This window comes from Equus caballus, chromosome 1, assembly GCF_041296265.1.
Source record: "Equus caballus isolate H_3958 breed thoroughbred chromosome 1, TB-T2T, whole genome shotgun sequence".
NCBI classification, from domain to species: domain Eukaryota; kingdom Metazoa; phylum Chordata; class Mammalia; order Perissodactyla; family Equidae; genus Equus; species Equus caballus.
In genome coordinates this window covers 145102567-145128372 of record NC_091684.1, presented here as the reverse complement: position 1 = coordinate 145128372, position 25806 = coordinate 145102567, and the positions used below count along the sequence as shown (strand labels likewise).

The following is a 25806-nucleotide window of genomic DNA, read 5'->3' as shown; positions in this document are numbered from 1 at the left end:
ACTTAGTTAAAATTACTTGCTTTAATGCTCTGAGATTCTTAAAAGTTCGTCGTGAAGTGTTCAAATCTTTTAGATGTATCAGCCACACAAATTCAGTACTCCTTCATTTTGCAGTTTAGAAAATTAAATTAGAAGGCTCCACATTCGGAAGTAACTCAATAGTCCTAGTCCTTCTCGATCAAATCATCCGGTCTAAATTCATTCCCTCATCAGAGTTCGCATGAAGTTGGAAGGCAGACTTCAACCAAGGGACGGAGCACAAGACTGGAGACACTCAAGGTATGCGCTCCCCCATATTCGGCCAACAAAACAAAACAAAACAAAAATCAAATCACCCTGGACGCTCTAGACATTCACCCAAAAGACGGTGCTGGCCTGAGGACCTGCCCCTAGGACCGTCCAGCCTTCGCCCTATGGACAAGAAGCCTCCAGCCGCCTCCCTTCCCTTCCTGGGTACCCGCTGCGGCGTCATCCCGGCAGCAAAGTCGGTAACGGGCTGCCCCCGGGCCCCGGGCGGGAAGGGCCCTCACCCTCCATGCAGCCCTTGGAGAAGACCCGACAGACCGTGACCCCAGCTCCGACCAGGAGCGCGGGCCCGGCTCACCCAGTACCTGTGGGTAAGGCGCTTCCCGCCGCGAAGCCGACAGAAGCGGCGCGGCCAGCAGCCCAGCGGGAGGTACCTACTTCCCCTATCACTTCTTCAGCCGCCGCAAAAACCGCAGAACTGGGCGGACGACCCGGAAGCGCTCGCAGAACCTGGAAGTGACACCACGCGGGAGGGCGGGAAGGCCCCGCCCACCCCCGGCTCCCGCACGCCATTCAAACCTTGCGAGGGGAGGGCGGGGGCGTGGAGAGAGGAGGGGCATGGGGCCCGGAGCTTTCAAGCCCTAGACGGGTGGACACGCTTACTTTCCGAGTAGTTCACCAGGTTTAGTAAATCGTTCATAAGGGAATTATAATTTTTAGAGACTCATCTTCTCCACTGTTAGATGCACAATTAGCAAATACAGGGCAGTCACATTTTAAGCCTGAGGCGTGTTTAGGGTAATACTGCTGAAGACCCTGCAATACTAAATTGAAGACAAATTCTGCAAAGATTATACCAGGTATTTCTTTACCATTCAAAACAGGGCTGCAATTCATTTAGCCCAGAAAGCGTTCAGTCTGTGATTCATGAATAACTTTAATTAGGGAGAATTTGTATTTAAAATGTGTGGCTAATGCAAGGCAAATACTTCAATATATATTTGAGTTTACATAATCCCAAATGGTATCCTAACTGTTGATTAAAGGCAGAAGTAATGTGTACAGCTGTTTGCCACGAAGCAACTGAACAGTGATTAAGGCATAAATGCAAAAACAAGTGCTACCAACTGGAATCTCTGAGCAGGTCTATCAGCTAAACAAGTTCTCATTTACACATGTTTTCAGCCACTTACTGATTTCACCACTGGATTCCCCACTAACTAAAATAATTCTAAACTATGAAATACGAAGTTTGATTATAGATAAGATGATGTTTAAAATTAAAGCAGGGTGAACTCTTCACCCCCTTGAAGAACAGGAAGCAGCATCCAGACTACAGAAAGAGAAACAAGAGCAAGGGTCTAAAACGATTTGAAAAGCTTACAAGATCACTGAGCATAAAAATTTAGTGGGAAAATGGAAGATAGAAAAATGTGATAAAATGAGTCAAAACCAAATTTTCCAATTAATTTATTTAAATTCATTAACGTTGCAAGAATACGATGTGCAACAATACAAGTTACTGTACTCCTAACAAGTGAAAGGAAAATAAAATATTACATCTCCTCAAGAAGTCAAGACCAACTCTAGTATTTCTTACAGGGACCACATTAACATCTTGCACACAGTCATCAGAACTGAATTCCTCACACTGGAAAATGACAGCACTGGGTTAAGCAATATCATCTGAATAGGAGTGAAATGACCACAGTATGGTAGTTGTGTCTAAATGGCAACATGCGATTTATGGTAAGAAAAATGTTTGAAGTTTTGAAATACATATCAAAGTGCGTTAGTGTGGAACAAACTCTGAGTTGTGTTCTGTGTGGGTGGTGCTCCAAGGGCTGTGCAAGTCAGTGGCCCTGAACACCACCAATATTTACCAGCTGGGTTCATGAAAATAAACTGTTTAAGGGGCATAATTTTAGAAGTCCGTATACAAAAACTGCAGTGGAGTAGCTAATATTATTTTCCAAGTTCCTCCTTAGCCACACTGAATGTGAAAATGCATAAAAACTTCAAAATGCAAATGTTTAAACCTCTTGGAGCATGTCTTATAAGATAGAATCAGATAGCAATCTGAAGCAAACAGCTTAATATATTAATTTGGAAGCATTAAACCCTATATTTTCATCTGGTGTTAGATTAGTTATTAAGTGCTTTATGTGAACTTTCCTAGCATTTTCCAAGTAGTTCTCAAAACATACGAAATTAAGTAGATCTATCATATATAGCTGCAACAAAATAATAGTTCCGTTCAAATTTTAGTGCCACTCTTTACTGTTCAACTCATCACCTTATTTTCAGTCACCACTTAGAACTTTAAAGAAAAGTTACGTTACTGGGACTCACCATTGATCTGAGTCTAATTCATTTAGAATCTTGGGACAGGAAAAGGGGGTGAAAGGCTCCCTAGGCAATTTTTCTGGGCTATTAGAACACTGAATAGATAACCTCCCACTTTCCTTTCCAGCTCACTTTCCCATGCAAGTCTAAGTTTCTGACTCACTCTCCCAGCAACTCAAGTTATACATTTCCTGTTCCCTATGACAAGATAAACTCTAACAGAATAGTCAGTCTAACTAATAAGTACATTAATTCCTGTCTATCTCATTCTTCTGAGATTTGTAATCCATTTCTCAAATATCCATACAGGATGGGGAAAAAATAGAATGGGGTAGCAATTAATTAATTATTTCCAGCCTGCCTTCCTCCCTTCTGATTGAGCAATTGCAACGTCAGCAATTTTACACATATAACACGGGAAAAAGAAGCTACTGTCACCTTATCTACGTTACTAATCTCATCAGGAAACTGGCCTGTTCTACCCAATATATCCTAATTACTAGTTTCTCTATCAACTGAAGAAATCTAAAAAGCCACTTCTGTATTAAATCAAACACTCCCAAATTCCCTGAGCACTCCTAAAACAGCCAAATAGTAATGCTGTACAGTCATTTACAAGTCTTCTCGCCAAAAGCAGATTCCTTACCTTTTTAAACTCTGAAATCGCAGTTGAAGAAATTCTAGCTGCCAATATATACTTGTCAATCAGCAAATTTCAGAATTCAGTGCAGTTACCAAATAGTGATGCCCATTTTGGAAGGCTGCTTTAATGTTTACCAACCATGAAATATGAAAAATAACCTGGTCCTAAACTTTAATCCAGCACTGTAATTGCTGACCCTCTCTGTTGAAACTTGCTTCTGTATGAGGGGACAAAGCAGAAGAAAATATCAATTCTCATTCCAGGTATCATCAGCCTTTTCCCCTTTCACTCCTCAGTCTCCTTATTCACAAATTCTGTGTGTCACCTGCAGGCTGTCCTGCTGGATACAAAACTCGTAATGGCAGCTGCCATACACACTACTTCCCTTAACAAGACACATTCAGTGGCATCTTAGGTAACAGCTCTTGACCCCCTCATAGTTTTCTTTCTCTTCCTTGTTTTGTTATCTTCCTTTCCAACTATCCTCCTAGGCCCTACTTAGAATCATTTCTTTATACTCCTCTCCTCAAGTTAAAGACTATTAAGCTTAAACTGTGGGGTCAACATAGTGATTTTCCTCGGTGCTACTGAGGAATATAATCAAGCAGAACACAATCAAACTACTTTATACAAGAAACTTTTGACTTAAAAGAGGCACTCAGAGCCCAACTATAACAAAATAATAGTGACAGAAGCATCAAATTAAACCAGTTAAGTTAGATTCATGACCCCAGCAGAAAGATAAACTAATACAATTATATGTACTTTCGCTTCAATCAGTAATGGAAAATTCAAATTGACTGATACAGGGTAAACGTCACATGGCTACCAATTACAAATAACAAATTTAATAAACACTTTCCCTCAAACCTACCAGTTAGGATCTTAAGTGTTATAGTTATGAAACATTTATTATGGGGCACTTCCCTATACCAGATCCCATTAAAATCTAAGTTAGAGCAGCTATCCTTTTTATCTAGTGATCCACAACACATCCCTTTCATCATATCCCAAGTGTTATCGCTGTTCCTTCTGAGTTTTAATGTTCTAATAGAATACAGGCCACTTCTCCTTAAAACTATTTAGGAAAATGTACCACTTTTGCAACAAGTTGTATCCATAGTTAGGAACAATGCTTGCAAAAGCAAAAGTCAATAAACACCGAAAGCATTGAAACTGAAGAACTGGGTACTTAATGTGGAGGAAAACCACCTATTTAAAAAGCTCAGCGTATTCTGAGTGAGATAAAGACTTATAGACAGAGGAAAGACTCCCTAAAACACTGTACAAACACCGACTCTGATCACAGCTAAATTCCATATGATCCTTTACTCATAATCCTCATATGGTAAATTCAGAAGGAATGCCTACGTTGTTATTGTTAGTTTCCTTTTTCAACACAAAGTGTTTCTATGATTTGAGCAAGCAATGATGGTTTTGGCTTTCTTCACCACAATGACATTAGTTCAGGATTTGCCTACATCTCCTGGATCCAAGTTAAGTCAAGGAGAAGGCCTCATCCTGGGAATCTTCCAGCACCTCCCATAATTGGACTTAGGTTAGCATGCCAAGTTTAAGACTGAGGCGGACAAAAAGTGAAGGAAAATTCTCTTTTGCAATAGAAACTCCATAATAAATGAAAATAGTAAAAGCCACATGTGTGTTCAGTCTAAGACAGAATACTAAAGCTTAGCTCTCATCCACTTCAATTTTGCTACTCCAGGACACTCTTTTGTAAATTACCTTAAAGGAAAGGCTGGAGCATGGTGTGACTGTCCTATCAGGAGGGTCCTAAGTTTACCAAATATATATGAGTCACGCAAATATGCGACAAAATACCAGACCAATTTGTTGTTTTAGGATGATTTTGTGGGTAATTAAGTCCTGTTTTGAGGCCTAAGTAGTATTTATTTCAATGTAGAGTCAAGATACTTACCAAAGTGAACAAGAAAGTTTATATGCTTACATCAAATGTGTCATTCAAGACCATGTAATATAATGATGCTCTAAGTCTTACAAAACAACTTAATTTACAGTACTGTCAACATGATTGAACAGAAAATGTGAAAACATATCTGACTAGGTCAAACACCTACCAAGTTCAAATAACTGATATGAAAGCATTTTAGTAAAGTGCCCACATTGAGAGCAGTTAAAAAAGCAGCTCCTGTTTTCTACAGAAAAGTAGTGACAGTGAATAACTCCTCACATTCTCTGAATACTACACTGCACTCACACAGACTCAGGAGAGTGATACCCTGGACACAGAGCTTATTTCACATTAGTGAACAAACCTAAGATTTTTATAAAGTTCTGACTTTCGGCCAGAAGACAAAATGTCCCACATATACATATATACAAACCCCAATTCTTAGCCTCTTACATTCTCTAGTTCTAAAGATGGCTTTTTGACTTGTCTTTAAGTTTAAAAAGGAAAACGTGTGTAACACACTTGTATTTGCACTTCTGAATTAAGAAACAGAACACATTAAGTGAGGAAAACACTTAGGATGGTACTAATTTACTTAGATTATGTACATGACCTTTGGGTATTCATGAGAACCAGTTTAACTGTCCCTCATCTTAAGGGCAACTTTATTTTCTAAGCTACCCAGGAAACGTATTTAACCATTTACAAAAACAAAAATTCTAACATGCACTTTACAAATTCATGGTCTTATTTACCTGCATACTCTTCCACAAGACAGGTATACATTAAAAAATATTACTCAAAAACATAAAAATATATATTATCTCTTTCCTTTACCAGTTAGGCATATAAATATTTTACTGAAGAAGATGCATCATTCAATAAACAGATGCAAAAACTGCTTTATATAAAGTGTGGTTCTTTGCTATTTAGTAATATAAAATATAAAATGATTGCAATATAATTAGCTAGTAAAGAGCTAAATTCAAAAGATTCGCAAACCAATACAGCAGTGAACAGTCCCTTATACAAAAGTCCATGAAGAAAATGTCAAGTCAATTTTGTAACAGGTTACATAAAAATCAGGGCCAATAAATGCATTATAAATGCAAAAAAGAGCACTGCTTCATCAGCACATTCTTCAGTCTGGTTTGGACTGGACGCCAAACTTACTGTTCACTTTTCGGTTCATCTTGCTTTCCATTAAGCTCTTGATCAACTCTGTTTAATGAAAAACAATATAGATAATAAGACACGAGCAAGTGAATAATTTTCTTTCTAAAAATAATGACTATTTTTAGCACAGAATATTATTCTGTTAAAAACAAAGCTTTGCAAAGAAGCAGACATAGTAAAAAGGTTACCAAACATTTCCCCAACCAGGAAAGATAATTTTTAAAGGCAAGAGGGCACTGGCAAGAAACATGACTGTCGTTTCTTTAAAGATTATAAAACACGCTACATACAGATGCACACAGGCATACTAAAATGTCAAATTGTAGTATTCTGGCAGGGATCTAAGTGATAAGTGAGATAAGCAGGAAAAACAACTCCCTCAAAAATGATTTTGTTAACTGAAACATTAAAATGCAACTAATGAAACCAACTGATCAATTAATATTGTTAAATTCAGTGATAAAAATGCATATTTATAGAAACCATAATTATTCTCCAAAATTTATTGGTACACTTAAAATACGAATGGCTTTCACTTATTTTAATAGTAAGAAGCCATAGAATTTAATAATCAGAAATATCTAGATGTAGTTTAAAAATCTGACAGGATTAGTAGTGGGTTGCACAGAGATCCTATCAAAATTTAGGCAAGTGGGGATTAAAAGAATTACGTAATCACCACACAACAATTACATACAACTTTTCAAAGATAACGTACAATGGTCTATTACTATTATATTTGTAGCAGTTTCAATTACTGATGGAGGGGAGTTTAAAACAATTTGGTATGATACATGAAGATACTTTTCACACTTGTTTCCATTACTATAATCACTTGAACATTAGTGAATCAGATCTCACAGCCCTGGCCTGTGGTAAAGCCAAGATAAACAACATTTAAAAATATTTTTTATACTGGTATCGAAAATCTGAAAGGTACATATTCTTGATAAGGCATGCAATATACATTCAATCCTTTCAACACGTGAATATCCCTATGAACTAATTTCATAATTACTTTATTTTTAAACTCCGTTCAAACATTTTAACAATCATTATCTGCCTGGCCACTCTTGCACTCAGTTGTTTGAAGGAAACATCTAAAACATTTTAAAAACTGCTGCACTTCCACACTCAGTTTTGTATTCTCCGTATCACCAGTACTCATCACAGAGATTTCACCTTAAGTAAGCTCCCCATATGTCGCCTCTATTAAGTATTGGTTTGAAAAACATGTCCTTCTATTTTTAAAACTTGAATGTTATTTTCAAGCTGACAAGGATTTATTGATTTTTAAGGCTAAAGAAACTTTCTACAAAAACTAAGAAGTGCCTGAAAGATACATGAAATGATTCTAAGGTTAAACAAAAGTAAAAAAAAAAAAGGAAAAAAAAAATCAAGATAAAATAGTAGTGGTAGGTTTCAAACAATAATTTTAAATAAAACTATAGGTCCACTTTTTTTCTAATACCTAAATTACCTAACAGGTAATTAAATATAAGAACTTTGTAAAAAGGCACAATACAGCAAATTACATCAACAAAGGCAATTCATTTTGAAATCCATGAAGTAGCTGGCTTCAAAGTATTCTACAATTACAGATTTTACTTTTAATTTCAGCCAGTGTCTGGAAAATGCACACCAATGCCTAAAAAGGAACGAGAAATCAGCAAGATCTAAAATCACTGTCCATATCTCTATGTTCAAATTAGTTTGTTAAACTGTAAAGTCTCATACAGAAATGCAAAGCAATGATTCCATTGTGCGGTCAACTGAATTCTTGCTCATCAACAGAGCTAAAACATGTTCAAAGTTAAGAATGTTTTCAGTTCCAGTTCCTTTAAATAGGTTCCTTAGAATGGTCAAAATAATTACATATAAATCTCTCACCTTAACTCTAAAGAAAGTAAGATTGTATTAAACTGTTTTGCTAATTTGTCAATATTTTAGAAATCCATTAACAAGTTAAATCCAAATCCTACACTTTTCTAAATTACTATATAAAATGGTAACTATTTTATACCTTTGCCTTTCATCTTCTATGCAAAGATATTAACAGATAATATTTGTTATGCTCAAAGCAGAAGTATTCAAAATTAAATTTAAGATGGAAAGCAGAGTGTTTAACTATTAAATGGTACATTGAAGTTCCAGGTATTTTATCGACATGTAGTATCTGACTGGTTAGCAGGCCATTTAAGCGTACAAGGAAATCAATGTTGGTTAGCCAAAGAATACGTGCATTGTAAATATAACCATCAATCCCAAGGAAATCAATTGATTCCTTAAAAGTACACAAATATTTCAAAAGCAGAAGTCAGAGATTTAAAGAATACGGTGAAACAGATAAAGTCTTAAAAGTAATCGGTCTTTCAAACAGTATTCTTAGTAATTCCTCTGGTTTTACCATTGGTATTTATACCAAATAGGAGAGAGGAGGGGCTGTGGTCTTAATTCCTAATTGGTATTATATATGGTGATAAAACAGGGTGAATTCAAGCCATATTCAGCATCTGGAACTTTGGATTCACTCTGTATTTGGATTCTGTGGTGTGTTTATATTTACAAATGCTATTATCTTTGTCTACAAGCTAACCAACCAATAAGGAAAAGTTAGTCTGTGCAATGCAAATGGACTAGTCTAGATGCAACCAGTCAAGGTGTGCATATACCTTTTTTGTTTCTTTTTTAACTTTTCTTCTTCATACCTTGGTAGGGAAGAGTTATTTCAGTAAATATACATGTTATTAAGATGAACAAAAACAAAAAAAGGCACTAAAAATAAACTCATAAATTTTCAGGCAAACTCAAAAATATTTAACACACTACGTAGAAAGTCAAAACTGACTTAAGAAATCTGACTTTGACACAAACAGACTAAAATCTTAGATTAACAGAACAAAGAAAGTTTTTTCTATATTATAGCACTGTGATACTCAAGTATTTATGTTAATAGCCTTCTACCAAGTCCTTTTAAAGGTTAGATGGAAGTAAGTGAATTTGGTAAAGAGAACAAATTCTAGCCCCTGGAAAGTATAAAGGTTAGGCTGATATAAATAATATTTAATATGATTATTCAATGCCATGATGAACTTACTCAAATTTGGAGAGTAGTACGTTCAAGTTTGGAGAATATTCTTTAGTACTGACCAATTGGGAAATCATCTCTTAGATTATAACTAGTCTTTAAAAATATAAATGAATCACAACCAGAAATAATTCCTCCCACTTCTTCAACTGACAACCTGAAGAAAATGGTGACTTATGGGGAAAGTGATGAAAAATGGCTTCTTCCCCTTTTTCTTTGTTACAAAGACAAGAGCACTTACAAAATATTTATAATATATGAAGTGAGAAACGATGAATATTGAAAAATATTTACCTTTTGCATATCAAAATATAAAGATCCAATACAATTAAAGAAATAAAACAAAACATACTGTTTTATGCATTCTGGTATGCCAACATATTCCATGGGGACAAGTTCCGCTAGTTCTGCCAAATTAAAGACGTATCTAATTTTTTGGCTGAATTTTGAGCTACGGAAGAAAATAAAAATAATTATCTCAGTTATTTCTAACCAACAGAACTGACAAGAAATTCACACAAGGAGTTTGTGGGTTTTTTTTGAAGTCAATGGCTCTCAGAACATTACCTAATAAATGGTCTTGTAACAGCCAGAAGTGTTCTGATAAACCAAGAGGGGTGAACAATGATTAGAGATTTTAGATTTTTCCGTAACCTGGAGTTGAAAAAAAAAGAAATAGAATTTAAAAAGCTCTACAAACTCTAATGCCAGAAGAAAAGTTAAGACATCAGTATGTGCAAGTTTATACAAAAAATTAATTGAAAATCCCTCATCCAAGAGTTCTCATTTAGATGTGATGCACATCTAAAGACAAGAAAATGCACTCTTGAATTCTGATGGTCCCTCCTACTGCTATGGAATGACTAAATTTAGATCCACAGTTTAGCCTGTTACTAAATGTCTCCTAGCATACATTCGCTTGTCTTCAGGATTCTGTTAACCTGGGGTAGAGGCCAATAGTGAATACAGAAGTAAACTGTTTTCATTTTTCAGGGTTGGGGGAAACTGGTATGAACTTCTTCAACACCATGAAAGGCACTGTGCAGACAAAAAGGTGGGAGTGGAGATCGCCACAGGAATAGACAACATGAATCAAGTCTAACACATTCTTATGAAGTCTAAAATTTAGATTAAAATTAAAGGCATTAACATAGACAACTTAAAATGACCCTTAAAAACTGGCGTTTTATCATGCATATTTCACATTAAACTGGTATTAGGATTTTTGTTTAAATCACAAGAACTAGCCAATACTATGTTTAGGTATGAAGAGAAATCTATTAATGGGTCTGAGTTGATTAGACTAGTTCACATTAGCTATGGTCAAAGCAAACCAATGGGAGGATCAAAGTTCCTTCCACTGGCATGGATGACTGATTCCTAGGAGAATACACTTCCAGAGCTCATTTCAAAGAAAGGCTACAGCTAAACAAGCATCTTAAGAACATAAAATATGCTAAGCACTATAAAGCAGGCAAAATTCAGAATGTAATAAAATAGGAATTGTACTAAGTTCTTCATCTTTTCCCAAATGTAAATTATAGGAAAATGTTCAATGTGGTATAAAAAAGGAGAAATAAAGAACCATTTTATAAGTTTGTTTTAGGGAATTAAAGTTATTCTTTATAAAACACATCAAAACTGATTTCCTTCATGATATTCTAAAATACTGTCTTGAGAAAATAGAAACTTGTCAGGAAATTAACAAATGTAATTTAGAAAGTGGATACATGATGCCTTTAAATGGCAACAGAAAATAAAATTTTATCTAATAAGGCCATTATAAAAATCATTCAGACTAGCTTTCAACTTGTATTTACAATACCTTCTATCAATTTGCTGATAGCATTTCCTGAGCCATCCCAGACTGGGCATTTTTCTTCGAGTTGTTGCACCATTTAAATAAACTATCATGTAGTTTTCTGCTACTAACAGCTCCAAAGTGCCAATAACATATCTGTAAAAACAAATTAAGTTTAAGCCTTAAAGATTGCTTTGCATAACCAAACTAGGTTATCCAAATTATATACTCCCTTCCCTCTCCTTCAATGAGCAAAAACAATGAAAATTTTAATACTGCATTACTTGGTAGTATGATTAAAGAAAAAAAATTCTTATCTTTTATAAATACATATTGAAATGTTTATAGATGAAATGACATGATGTCTGGGATTTGCTTCAAAGTTATAAAGTGGGGGAGTACAAATTGCGAGAATGAAGTATAAATTGATGATTGGGAGAGTGGGCGATAGTACACAAACATTCAATATATTTCTTTGTATATGTCTGAAATTTCCCACAATAAAGTCTTAAAAAACTGGACTAAGTTGAGAAATAAAATGACTCCGTGGAAATATGGCAGAACTGAGTCAAGCTCAGTTACATTTGGCTTCTGGGGGGTAAATATAATTTAGCCATATGATTTTGAGATAAAAGTCACTTCTTTACACTTAATGTGTCCTCCAATATAAAATAAAGAAGTTAGAACAGATAACCTGAAATATCCTTTCTAGTTTTAAAATGACAATTTTTCTGTCGGGGTGGAAAATGGATAGTTTCATAATACCAAAGAATGAGGACTTAAAGAACCAGAGCTGGGATATTTATAATTTTTACCCAGCCAAAGTTCACTTCCGTAAATTGGGGATCTAATTAACTCAAAATTCTGTGCAAACATTTTTGTGAAGATATGCTTACTTAAAGAGATTGTCCATCAGGTACCTATAGTTAGGTTGACCACTTTCAGGCATAAAACAGACAGCAAACACAACAATGGCATTTAATCCATCCCCATAATATCCTGAAAAAGAAACCAAAGATAAAATCACCAGCATGATTTCACTCTGAAGATTTTTCAGAGGACATCTGTATGGTTGATAGATTATAATGGTTTACCTTTCACAAAATTCTGGATCAAAAAGTATTTTTTTTGTTTTTGTTACTTTATATAGTCTTATATATGTCTTTAAATCTCCTCTTCTCAAAAAGAGAACAATAAAATTTTAAGAGTAAAGGGTAAGCATAAAAACAAGAAGCCCACTTAAAGTAGCATAATCAGAAAGCCAACCTTATTTTAGCAAGTAGACAAATATAGTGAATATAATCCAAGATGAAGAACTACAATAAAATATTTTTATGCATCTTACAGTTAAAATGGGTGCTTTTTAAAAAAGTTTTTACATTCAATGATGCCTAGCATTTTGTAGATTTTAGGGTACTAAAAAAAAGATTACATTCCTGACACAATTCTAAGTGAAGGGAAAACAGTACTAAAATGTGATGTTTCAATTATAAGCTCTAGATATTAAACTGTATTCAGTAACAAGTATTTTTGCTTTAACTTTCATTTCTATTGTTTATAAACATGCACTAAAAGGTCTGAACGTTTGAAAAGAATCTTCACCACCTTTCTTAATCCCTTAAGTCACATAGCACACTGTGATAATTCAACAGGATAAAATGGTCCTAATTATTTTCCCCTAAGAAAAATGAAGAGCTATTTCTGAAAGATATTAGGTTTAAACCATGAGGCAGGTCTCACAACTTGCCTCCTATGTCCTAGCTGAATTAATGTATGTCTATGGACTTCCCGATCCAGATTATTCTGTTTTCTTCATCTGAATAAGACTAAATTAAGCAGAACAACATAACTGCAAATATTCAAGTGATTTGCTTTCAGATGAATGAAGACTATAGAAATAAGCCAGGGAATGCATTTGGCAGAGTTAATTAAGTGGAAATGACTCTATCTGCTTGACATATGTGGCCCTCTGTCCTGTACTAGGAGGATTTCAGGTAATTTGACATGCTCTACAGAATGAGTTGCATTTTGACTACCACTAACATTCTGGCACTATTTACAGAGTGCCCAGGTAAACTTCTATATATGCCACAGTCAGACTGATATAAGTTATAACTGTACTTCACAGCTTTTCCTATTTGACTTGTAAGTTTTTTAAGGGAAGGGACAAAGCCTTATATTTTTGTATATCCCACAAATACGCAAAGTAGGTGCTCCATAAAAATGTAGAATGAACCAGTTCTCTACTTGTGGTAAAGCTATATGATTTTTTCAGGGTTTTAAGGTAAATTAAGAATCATAGTTTAAAAAGCCAGGATTTACTTATATCCACAAAAGACTTGTATGACAATGTTCACGGCAGTTTTAATCATAAAAGCCCAAACTGGAACCAACTCACATGTCCACCAAAAGAAGAATGGACAGGCAAATTACAGTTTATCCATATAATGCAATACCACTCAGCAATAGAAAGGAATAAACTACAGATACATGCAACAACATGGATGAATCCAGAGAAGTAGACGAAAGAGTGTATACCATATGATTCCAGTTACATGAAATTCTAGAAGCGGCAAAACTAATCACCAGTGTAGACATTAGAGTAGTAGTTGCTGGAGAGGGGGTATTCATTGGGAGTATTAAGAGAATTTTCTGGGGCAAATGAAATGTTCCATATGTCTAGGGGTGCAGGTTATATGGGAATATATGACTGCATGGGCATTTGTCAAAACACTTAAGATTAGAGCATTTCTAAGTGAATTAAGTCAGAAGAAACACAAATACTATATGATATCACTTATATGTGGAATTTTAAAAAGCTGAACTCAGAGAAACAGAGACTAGAATGGTGGTTACCAGGGGCTGCGGGGTGGGGAATAAGGAAAGACACTGGTCAAAAAGTACAAACTTGCAAGTTCTGGAGATCTAGTCTAAAGCTTGGTGACTAGAGTTAATAATGTTGTATTATGTACTTGAAAGTTGCTAAGACAGTAGATCTTAAACGTTCTCACCACAAAAAAAGAAACTGTAATTATGTGACGTGATGCAGATGGTAGCTAATGCTATGGTGGTCATCACTTTGCATTATATAATGTACCAGTTCAATATGTTTTACACCTTAAACTTGCACAATGTTATATGTCAATTATATCTCAATAAAGCTGAAAAAAAAATTTGCAAATGCTACCAAAAAAAAGATTATAGCATTTCACTCTATATAAACTCTAAGTGGGTCAACAGGGGAGAAAGTAAAGTCTCAGTGTTGGGGGGGGCCTAGGGACAGGGGTAAGAGGGAGACAGTTTTCACTGCACACTCATGTACCTTTTGAATTTACTGTATGCATATGTTAACTATTTTTGAACGTTGGTTTTATCCTTTTTCTTGAAATCTATTATGTTTCTAAAATGACATGGTAAATTTTATCACGCTTTCAAAATTATGTACCATCTCAAGGGAGTTTAAGCATTTAGATTTCTGATATTGCTTTAAAAAATTGGAATAATCTTTGGTAACTCTTACCTCCATGGCTGATAACTTTTTTGTAAGGTTCAATTGCCTTCATATCAACCCTGTGGTCCTGTTCTCCAATTCTGAACATACGCCAGCGTCGTCCATCTTCTTTTTCCTCTGCTGATGTGTATTCAGTAATTGAGCCTTTCCTAATAACTTCAGTAGTTTTGGGTTTTGGAAGATCATCTGTCAAAATAAAAGGTTTTTGAATCACAAATTGTTATTTGTACAATAAAAATCAAATTACATGTTAACCACTTTACTATCTAATTAGATTGTTCAGAGAATTTTTCATTACACCTTCTGTGGGATTTCAAATATTTCTTCCACAGTATAGGAAAAGGCTTGCTCTTGATATAAGGGCCATTTTGTATTTGGAAATCATGGTTCTTTAAAGTTTTTTGTATTGCCTAATTCAGAAATCACCTAATCACAGTGCAATGTATATCCATAACTTCAGAAAAGATAATTTACAGAGCCATCAAATCTTAGTACATTGGCCCTACAATGCCCTTCCAGATTCTATTTATAACAACATTGTCCTTGACAGTTACCACTATAGGTTACTTAAAGTAACTATCTAGGAGCCAATTGTTTTTTGTTACTGTTGATCACTTAAATTATTCCCCAAACATTATAATACCAGATAGAAAGTGGTTAACTAGTCAATGATTATTTCTCATTTGATCAGTTTTATAAAGCAGAAATGTATTGATAATATTCTGAAGTGTACATGCAAAAGTCTATTTTAAATTAACATTAGCCAAAGCATAAGCACCAATGATTAGGTATAATTTATATTTTAAGATTGCATTTTAGCTGATTTTTAATGAAGTAATGATTTTCAAAATTTTAGTATGATAGTCCTTACCAAAAGATGGGGGGAGGGGGAACCTACTGCATGTTAGTTGTTTGTTTCCAAGACAAAGCTGTTAACGGAAAATATCCTTCCAGGAAATGACTACAGCAGCATTAAAGAAAGAAGAGACAAAACACATAGGCAGAAAACTATTTCAATATCTTTATAAAATACTGCTTATTACTGGACTGCTTATTGAACCAGCAAAACAGGAAAGAAAAAAGGAACAAAAGATACAGTATATCAAGCATCTTACCCTTTACTGCAGATAAGATACCTAGAGCTAAACACTGCTTTGAAGTAAAAATCATTTTAAAGATGGAATATAAATAAACTATTAACAACTATGTAAAGATACTGCAGATAGTAATATCTAATTAAAGAAAGCAGGCAGAACTTCGGATTCTAAATAACTAATGATAAGAAATACAAGGTTTGGGGGCCAGAGTATACATTCACTCATGTTGGCTGTTTACAAAGTGCAGCACCCTCAGGCAAACCTATTTAAAAGATCACCCTCAAAAAACTCCCTCTAGAAGTTCCTCTCTGCAGACTCAACTACTTTTAGCACATTCCCTAAATTATCTCTTCAAAGTTCTTTTTCTTAGCTGATCAACTAAATAAAAGTACATGCCATAATTATTAAGCAATATTTTGGGAGCAACATGAAAAGACCATACCTTCACAGCACTGAGAAATTAAGAAAAAAAAATAAAGCCACCTATGTAATCTACTATACATGGTTTTGAAAGCCATGAGAATATTCAGTGTTAGCAGAATGTCGTATCTTAGTAATCAATATATGAACTTTAGAAAGAATATCATATTTCAACAAAACCCCTTAAGCATTGATGCCAGTTGGTTTCATGATCCAGTTTTAAGTTTTTCCAGTTCTCCTAATATGAGAATGCCATTGTAAAAACATGTATGTATATAAAGACAACCATTCATTAAAGGTCAGATGAAAACAATCAAACACTTACCTTCCCACTCAAATTCATTACTGTTCTCTGACGGTGTGTCTAAGTCATCTAAGTCAATCTCCCCACTTTCATCCAAATCATCGGACAACACAGAGCCATCACTAGGATCCAGGGTCAGGCTAATGTCTGGGGCCATTAGTTTCTTTCTTACTTTATTTCCATTAACTTCTAGTGAGCCTGGAATGGATAACCAAAGTGAAAGATATTAGAAGGAATGCTTAGATGTTCAAACTGAACAAGAGAAAAATTTTAACCACTTCATTCTTGGGAAAAATAACATTAATTGAATACAATCCCAAAGCACCAATGATCACTATTGCTTCTACATCATGGCAAGATGACATTTCCCAGCAAGGATACATCTTCTTAAATAAGAGAGGCAGACTTTATAGCCACTTCTTACTACTAAAAATGATTTCCTCTCATCCCTTTATCGTAGAAATTTACAAAAACCAAGGGTATGTTTTTGGAAAGTTAAACTTCCAAAGCATTCCAAAAATGCTTTCCTAAACACTCAATTTATCCTTTGACTCCCTATGATGAAACAAAAACTGAGCATATTTTTTTCCTTGACAAAGAAACGTGTTCAAAAACAACACAAAATCTATCATTTCACTGAAAGTAAAGGTGTCAAGTTCTTACCAGGCTGGCTCTCTGGTCCAGTTACAGCTAATATATCTGCTTCAATAGTATCATCTTCTGGTAAAGGTCTAGAAGACACAGACATAATTTTTAACCCAGAAATTAAAAAAAATTTTTTTCAAGTTCAAAGATCTATTAAAAATAACTTATAGAAACAATGATGAGGAAAACTGAATAAAGCAGTGTTTCTTAAGTTTTAGCAATTTACAAACCACTTTTAAAGAAAAAATTTTCAGACTGTCAGAATTGACTTACATATTTATATAAGCAACACATAAAAGTAGATATAAACTCCTTATGTAACTGCTCTTAAATACAACTATAAAATGTAAAAAGTATAAACAACCTACAAAACAAATATAATTGCTTATATGACTTTAATGTGATGTATGACACAATGTATGATGAAGCTAAATTGTTACTCACAATGGGACTATGGTAACGATGACTACAATTCTTTTGAGCTCAGCATTTCTATATTACTACTATCAACATGTGCTATGTAATGACTCATTACTCCCACCAGCTGTTCATATTCCAACTGCTAAGGGATCTTCCTGTGTACTGAGATGGTCTTCTGACCATGATGGCATGGCAGCATCATTTAAATATAAGGTCTGCCTTTGCTCTTTCTCTCTTAACTCGACTGCTGCCAATACAATTGTAAATACAAATGCAAACGTGTCAAGGTAGCTGGCCACATGATATAGAAAATTCTTGCTTATTTAATAAGTCGTTTTTTAAAAGCAGGAAATTTAACAATTCTTATAAAGACTCCCTTCTCCCAGGAACCCTTCACATTCTAGTTTAAAAAATACGACATAAAAGCATTGTTTATAACAGCAAAGTTTTGAAACTTAAATGTTCAAAACAAAAATGAAAGAAAGATTATAGAAGAACACACATATATTTGGTTGGAAAGTAAAATACAAGAGAATTAGTCTAACTGTTGGAAAAGAACTTCCATTTCCTAGTATCAAATGAACACCTTGCAATACTGGGTTTTTTTAAGAAGCCAAATAATCATTTGATAAATGATATCTCAACAAAGGAATTTTGAAATTTTGTTTTCATTTAAAAGCATTGCTCACATTGGAAAATCTTCATCTTGCCATTCCTCCTTAAGTTCCACACCTTCCATTCTCAGCTTGGATTCAATGTCAACTACAAACTCCTGGGAATCCAGAGAGCCAATGTCCTGTGAAAAGAGAAAAATTTATACCCACTTATTTTCCACCTTACTTTTTATCTGCTGAAAAGGAGCAATAATGTTATACCTTCGTTCACACCTCTACCTTGGACATGAAATCAATTTACTGAGTTGCAACTACCATTTTTTTTTTTAAAGAATTAAAATAGAAAATAGAGTACAAATTCTAGTAAAGTAAGTACTATTTGCTGTAAGGTTATTGTGCAGTGAAAATATCTGTTTCAGTTGCATATATGCATGTGTGTCCCAGGTTGTGATTTAAAATTTATTAGGTATTGTGAATCATATAAAAACAATTAGGGGGGTGCAGCCAGGTGGCGTAATGGTTAAGTTTGCATGCTCCACTTCGGTGGCCTGGGGTTCACAGGTTCAGATCCTCGGCACGGACCTGCAGCACTCATCAAGCCATGCTGTGGCAGCAACTCACATACAAAAATACAGGAAGATTGGCACAGATGTTAGCTCAGAGCCAATCTTCCTCACCGAAAAAACAAACAAAAAAACAATTAGGGCACAAGGAATAAAAGTAAATAAATATATTCTCTACTCTAGATCCATAATTAAATTATCTGTCCTCTGGATAGATGTTGATTCTAGAAACTGAACACTAGAAAACAATACCTTTACACTCTCACGATTCAGCAGAGGCAAGTGGTGTACTGTCTTTTATACTCCCTTCTGTATAGTTTCAAAGCCATAATTCCTGAGCCACTTGAAGAAGGCTATTTAGTAACTGTCCAATAAAATAATTATGCTAAATTTTGATTTGCTTCATATCTATACCAAGCTTTTCTCATATAGTTCAACATAAGTGTTCAGACACAGAACTTAGAGATTATTTCTATTCATGCAACTACATGTTTTAGGCTATAAATTTTAGTTTTAGTTTTTCCAAGGAAGGGTGTGGTTGCCAATATCCTCATTTTACAAAATGAGGAATCTAGAGGTTGGTTTGGTTGATGGAATAAGAAACAGAGGTTTGGGAACGGCTCTGCGGCCGAGTGGTAAGTTCTCGCGCTCTGCTTTGGTGGCCCAGGGTTTTGCCGGTTGGAATCCTGGGTGCAGACATAGCACCGCTCGTCAGGCCAGGCTGAGGCGGTGTCCCCCATGCCACAACTAGAAGGACCCACAACTGAAAATATACAACTATGTACCAAGGGGCTTTAGGAGAAAAAGGAAAAATAAAATCTTTAAAAAAAAAACACCTATTTAAAAAAAAAAAAAAGAGAGGCTTAAGTATATTATTTAAGAAGCCATGAAGATGAACTGGTTAATAGTGCAATAAAAACTGTGACAACTTTAGGGGGCAAGAGGTACAAATGAGAATTTAGTTCACCTACATTAGAGTAAGTCAATAGATGACTAAAGTTATTTTTTTTAAAAGAGGTAAGATATATATTTCTTAAGAGATAGAAAGTATCACTAGATATCACCAGAAGTATTAAAAATAAAGTTAAAAGTGGTTGACACCAGTGGAAGAAGAAAGAGGGTGGGATGGGGACCCTGATGCTTTTCATAGTAAATCCTTCTAACTTATCTGACTTTTAAAACCATGTATGTATAACTTTAAAAATATTTATCAAATAAAACAAATGGTGCCAGCCATTCATTCACTTCAATTAGTCTCCTAAAACAAAGACGTGGTCATATTTTATGGTTGTCTTATCTGCTACGTTATTACAACACTCAAAAGATGCACAAAGTTGTACAAAAAACACATTATGTTCCAGAACAGAAACAACAACAAAACTACATTAAATCTTCTAAAGCGTTAGATTTCATATGGTAAACTAAATTCCTATCTCCACCAAGACTGGGAGGCGCTCTTGCCACTGTGAATTCTTACTTACGCTCAAGGGAAGGCTTCAAACATTCTCGAAAGGTTTAAATTTTTGAGGACCCACTTGCAATCACAGAAGCACACGGCAAATGCTGTCTTTTCCTTACCAACATATTTGCTTGGAAAGTCAGTTAATTTATATATATGAGCAAGGCACTTTTAATTTTCTGGGAAAACACTGAGCCAGGCAATTTTGAGAAATTAACGGAAAACACTTAAAATACAATAATCTTGACTTTAGTACCTTCTCTGTTTTTAACACATAGCCTACATTTTAAAGTAATTAACACACACCCTCAATGATGACTTCACAGATTGTTCCCTGACAGCAACCAGTCTTCTCTATAACCAAACAATCTCTTCTATTTAGAACATAGAACTAGAAAAGACCCCAAAATTATGGCCAACAAGTCTCAGATACTTAATACTTCTTACTCTAGAATTAATGCTCAAGTGAGACTGAAGCATTCTATTACTAAATGTTGAAAACTGACAGTCTCTTCCAAATTTTTGATTCACTATACTTCTCAATGTTTTCTCAAGTCTCTGATACTCACTCTAAAGTGAACTAATATATTTTCCTAAATTCAATAATCAGAAAAGCTTTCCATTATTTTGTCTCACCTTTTCACTGGGTGTTGGAAAAATAGGAGTTCTGGGTGTCTTTTTCAAATATCCCACAGACTCAGAAAAATATTTCAAAAATAAAAGCAGTGACTACAAATTGCTCCCATTATATTTCCAACACCTAGCAGTGCCTGGCACACAACAGCCCTTAAATATTAGTTAAATGAATAAATATTTAATTGAAAGGTATAACCCTGGATAGCAAGCCTTTGTTTTGCTCAATCTCTTAGGCTTATTTTTCTTATTAAATTACTTAAATAGACTTCCTGTTATGTGTTACCCCTCAAAAAGTATAACGAAAATATTTGGGGCAACCTACATACATGCAACATCAATTTCTGTTGGTAAAATTATTCCTTGTTTCTAAGAGAAAATATCTATCTTATGAAATTCTAGAAAACAAACTATGTCTTTTAGCTGCTTTAACACTTGAACAAGCCTGTCACTCGAAAATAGCTCCTCTAAACAGAGAGAGCTCAAGTCCTTCAGCCCTCTCAGCCGGTTCACTCAATTTTTACTTGACTATCATGTTGTAAGTACACTAGGTAGATAAAAAGTTTAAACAATTGAGAGAGTACTGTTCTTGGAAGCACTTTATCATCAGCAGCTGTAAGAACAGGAAACGAACAAGAAAGAGCAATATAAGCACAACCACTTTGAAGGAAATCAGGATATTGCTGACTTACAAGTTAACGGTGGTTGTTTCCCATTTTTTGTTCATAGATTTGGTAAAATAGAATGGGGAAACAACACTTTAACATGCTATTTGTTAAAACAACCTAATGCAACAGGAATAATCTGATTTCTCAATAGACTTGTGGTAGTGGTGGCATATCATTATTTATGCCAATTATCAGTGGAGGTCATAGAGATAAACTCAAAACAGCTGCTGACCTCAGTGAGGGTGAAAATCAAGGAGATAATGGATTTCCTCCTGACACATCTTCAGAAGGGAGGTGTGGTGGTAAATTCAACCAAGATAAAGAAGGATATTTCCCTATGCAGCTTAGCAATATAAGCAAAAATTAAATATTAAGATCACATTTAGAACCGTCTGAATTATAACTCATAATTTTACATGGCAACTTTGCCATTATGTAGTTTAACAATGCCACTGGAATAGGTGCACTTAGTAACCACCATCTATGCTGAAATCAATTACAGTTGGCTGAAGGAAATGCCCGGGCAAGCCTTTCACTTCCCTATTTAAAAGAAAGGACTTCATTCTAAATATTTGTGTTCACTTTTTCCTATGAGGTTGGCAACATTGGTCGCGCTACAGGAAAATAATTTAGGCCTATGTGTCTATGAAGAAAAATCCTGTATGAAAAACATAACTACAGAAAACCTACAGAAAAATCCTATAGGCTTGCTTCCCTGAGAGCATCTGTTAGAATGGCTATTATCAACAAGACAAGAAATAAGTGCTAGCAAAGATGTGGAGAAAAGGGAACCCTCATGCACTGTTGGTGGGAATGTAAAGTGGTGCAGCCACAGTGGAAAACAGTAGGGAGGGTCCTCAAAAAACTAAAAATAGAACTACCATATGAATTCCACTTCTGGGTATTTATCTTAAGGAAGTGAAATCACTATCTTAAAAAGAGATATGCAACCCCATGTTCACTGCAGCACTATTCACAACAGCCAAGATATGGAAGCAACCTAAGCATCCTTTGATGGGTGAACAGATAAAGAAAATGTGATACACACACACAAACATACACATGAATATTATTCAGCCATAAAAAAGAATGATATCTTGCCATTTGTGACAACATGGATGGACCTTGAGGGCATCATGCTAAGTGAAATAAGTCAGACAGAGAAAGGCAAATACCATATAATCTCTCTCATATGTGGAATCAAAAAAAAAGAAAGAAAGAAAGAAAGAAAGAAAGCTGATAGATAACAGAAAACAGACTGGTAGTTGCCAGAGGTGCAGGGTGGGTGAAATGGGTGCAGGGGATCAAAATGTATAAACTTCCAGTTATAAAATAAATAAGTCATGGGGATGTAATGTACAGCATGGTGAGTACAGTTAAGAATATGTATTATATATTTGAAAGTTGCTAAGAGAGTAAACCTTAAAAGTTCTCCTCACAAAAAAATTTATAACTATGTGTGATGGATGTTAAGTAGACTTACTGTGGTGATCACTTTGCAATATTGCATCAGTATGTTGTATATCTGAAACTAATACGTTATATGTCAATTACGTACAAAAATTACAGTGATGCCAACTTTTCTCAAAATTGTGAAAATAAAGCAAAGGATAATCATGCCACTTATAAAAGGTACATTTATTAAATTATCAGTATGCAGAACATGCTGGAGACGCTCTGAGATCTTTGAAAATGTTGAAGTCTAATAATTGACCTCTAACACTTTGTTATAGAGTTACAAATATTAGTTGTAATATAAAATTATAATTTTGGAATAATACTATCATATTATACTAGTATTGCTTTATAGGATGTAAGCTAAAAAGACATCTTTCAATTCACTGTCAGCCAAGGTTAATTTATTGGACCTGGCTATATACACTTCCTTTCTTAGAAGCCTTCCTCCATCGCTGCTCCTCCTACCAGCACTATTCCAGGTGGAATGAACAGAACCATTTCCCCAAAGAGTGCTTTTCACATTTACCAGCCACTTGTATATTCATCATCTCGTATGTTCCAACCAACAATTATGTGAAGTATAAAACACTAGTGTTATTATCCCCATTTTATCTTATATACGAGGCAAATGACACTATATCCTGGTTAGACCTGATTAGACCTAGACTGTTTCTGATATAGCATACTGTCCCCAGTTCGCTGGCAACTTTATACAGAATAAACTTGTAATGCCAGATTTGGTTACTTACCTTCAAAGGTCCTGTAATGCCTAAAGATTATAACAGTACTGACTTATGGTGATGTACTTCAAGTTCCATGTTTGCAGAAGTGGATCTGTCATACTTCCTGTCTAAGCCCAACAATATTAGGCTGCAACAGAGGCGACCATGAAGACTAAAAATAGAGTTCAGAGAAAATGTAAAAAGACAAGAACTAAGAAGATGTGCAAGATCATCAAAAAAATGGTCTGCAGGGTAACTAAACCAGGAAACTTCAGTTATAATTTTGAGGAAACATCCATTTACAAATTGCAAAATTCTTCTCAAATTTTTTTAAAAGAATACGTTTAATTAAAAAAAAAAGTTAATTGATTAAGCATTAGGAGAAACAGAGATCCTAACCAAAGAAGGTGAGGATGAAAAAAACCACTAAAATGCAATCACACCCTTCACTCAACCAACTACATGGAAGGCACTATGACTACCTGCATGAACACGACAAAAGCTGTGCTCTCAATGAGCTCCCGGAACAGGCACACAAGGGAAGTTTAAAGCAAGGCAACAGACCCAAATAAATGTCTGATTTAACATGAGTTGATCTAGTACATCTCCGGTGGCATCGGATGCATCCAGGAGACCCAAACCATTTAAGCAAAAGGTAGTGTCTGAATCCACCCAAGGAACTCGGCTTTTCACGTACGAAGGTCTATGAAAGCTCTGATTACAAACGCCGCTTCCGTGTCTGTTCCCAGAGGGTACGAAGCACATCAGACGTCCAAGTTTCTTTGTTCTGCACCAGGACGGACGCTGGTCATAAATACCGGACCAGCGTGGCCCAGTCTGCGCGCCCAGACCGGGGTGTGTGCAGGAGGGCCGAGAAGGGGGAGCAGGTTCCATCCCGAGCACGACCACCACAAACGGAAAAGGGGGTGGGAGTGGGGGCAAGGATGGCAACTGCAAACAGGAGCCGAGCCAAGGGCGGGGGCCTGAGCTGGGCGGGGATCCGGGAAGCGCGTCCCGGGCAGGTTCTTTGGCGCCCCCTACAACAGAGAGCTCTCTGGGCTGCCTCTGTCGGGCCGTCCGGGGGCACGCGCCCGTCAGACGTCCTCCCCCAGGCCTGTTCCCAGCCGGGACCCGCCGTGCCCAGTCTTCCCGGGCCGCACTCACCCCGGAGGAAGCCTTGGCTCCCTCGTCTTCTTCGCCCCTCCAGGCCGGCGACGTGGGGCTGACGGCCAGGTCGTAGAAGGTAGTGCCGAGCGGAGCCCGCTCCCCTCGGACGGCGGTGGAGACCCGGGCCCAGTTTCCCGGCCACAGCAGCAGCGGCAGCAAGAGCGGTACCGGCAGCGGCAGCAGCTGACCCGGATGCAGAGAGCTGCCCCAGCGGAAGTGACCACATCCCGACCTTCTCCGGGCGCGGCAGACGGCAGAGGCGTGGCGTCTTCTTGAAACCCCGAAGTCCCTCTCCCCGCCCCCTCGGCCGCCGCAGACTGACGCTCGCGCATGCGCCCGCACCGCCGCCCTGCGTTCCCGCTGGGCGGGCGTGGCGCGATGGCTTCTGGGCGGTGCCTCTGAGGGTGCAGGTGTAATTTTGTGTGTGTCCTGGGACTTGGTCTTCGAGTCTCAAAGAGCCATTTTTATATTCTTTATGTTAGCTGTATTGATCATTACAATGATCATATGTTATAAAGTGGATGAAAGTAGGGGAGGAAAAATATCCGAGGCCTCATTTGGGGGAACGAAACCTCAGAAGAATCCTTAGAGTTTGGTAAAATGCTCGAGTGAACAGCTTTACTCTACAACAGTGCTTCTCAAATTATATGTAGGGAATGATCAAATTATTTTTTTAAATTTCCAGTTAGTTGTGAACCATGCTTTGGTAAGGGAAAGTAAAAATATTGGAAATATTTTATCATTGGAGTCAACCGCCGTAAAATGACCCGTAAAGGTTTCGAAACGTTCGTTCTCAATTTCCGTGTTTGTTTCGTGGACCAGTAACAAACAGTAATACGAAGGGCCCAGGTCTGTGGATCACACTTTTGAATAGCAAGACTGCTCTACAGCTTGA

General features: G+C 36.2%; 1 protein-coding gene across 6 annotated transcripts in view; it reads right to left on the bottom strand.

The window, feature by feature from the left end:
• BNIP2 (BCL2 interacting protein 2) overlaps positions 1 to 25123 on the bottom strand; it is a 38530-nt gene extending 13407 nt beyond the window's left edge. Inside the window, exons 1-12 of one of the 6 annotated variants that reach the window (XM_023616465.2) lie at positions 24909 to 25048; positions 23772 to 23892; positions 18317 to 18423; positions 17226 to 17293; positions 16584 to 16760; positions 14751 to 14927; positions 12127 to 12229; positions 11255 to 11386; positions 9997 to 10083; positions 9782 to 9880; positions 9014 to 9049; positions 6339 to 6386 (exon numbers count right to left, since the gene is read on the bottom strand). In XM_023616465.2, coding sequence (XP_023472233.1) covers positions 6339 to 6386; positions 9014 to 9049; positions 9782 to 9880; positions 9997 to 10083; positions 11255 to 11386; positions 12127 to 12229; positions 14751 to 14927; positions 16584 to 16760; positions 17226 to 17293; positions 18317 to 18366 — 977 coding nt within the window. In that variant the 5' untranslated portion in view covers positions 18367 to 18423; positions 23772 to 23892; positions 24909 to 25048. Of the gene's footprint in view, positions 1 to 1699; positions 6387 to 9013; positions 9050 to 9781; positions 9881 to 9996; positions 10084 to 11254; positions 11387 to 12126; positions 12230 to 14750; positions 14928 to 16583; positions 16761 to 17225; positions 17294 to 18316; positions 18424 to 23771; positions 23893 to 24908 lie in introns of those variants that run through there. The other 5 variants (XM_070270885.1, XM_023616470.2, XM_070270900.1 and 2 more) reach the window with 5 other exon arrangements.
• Positions 25124 to 25806: the final 683 nt, after the last annotated feature.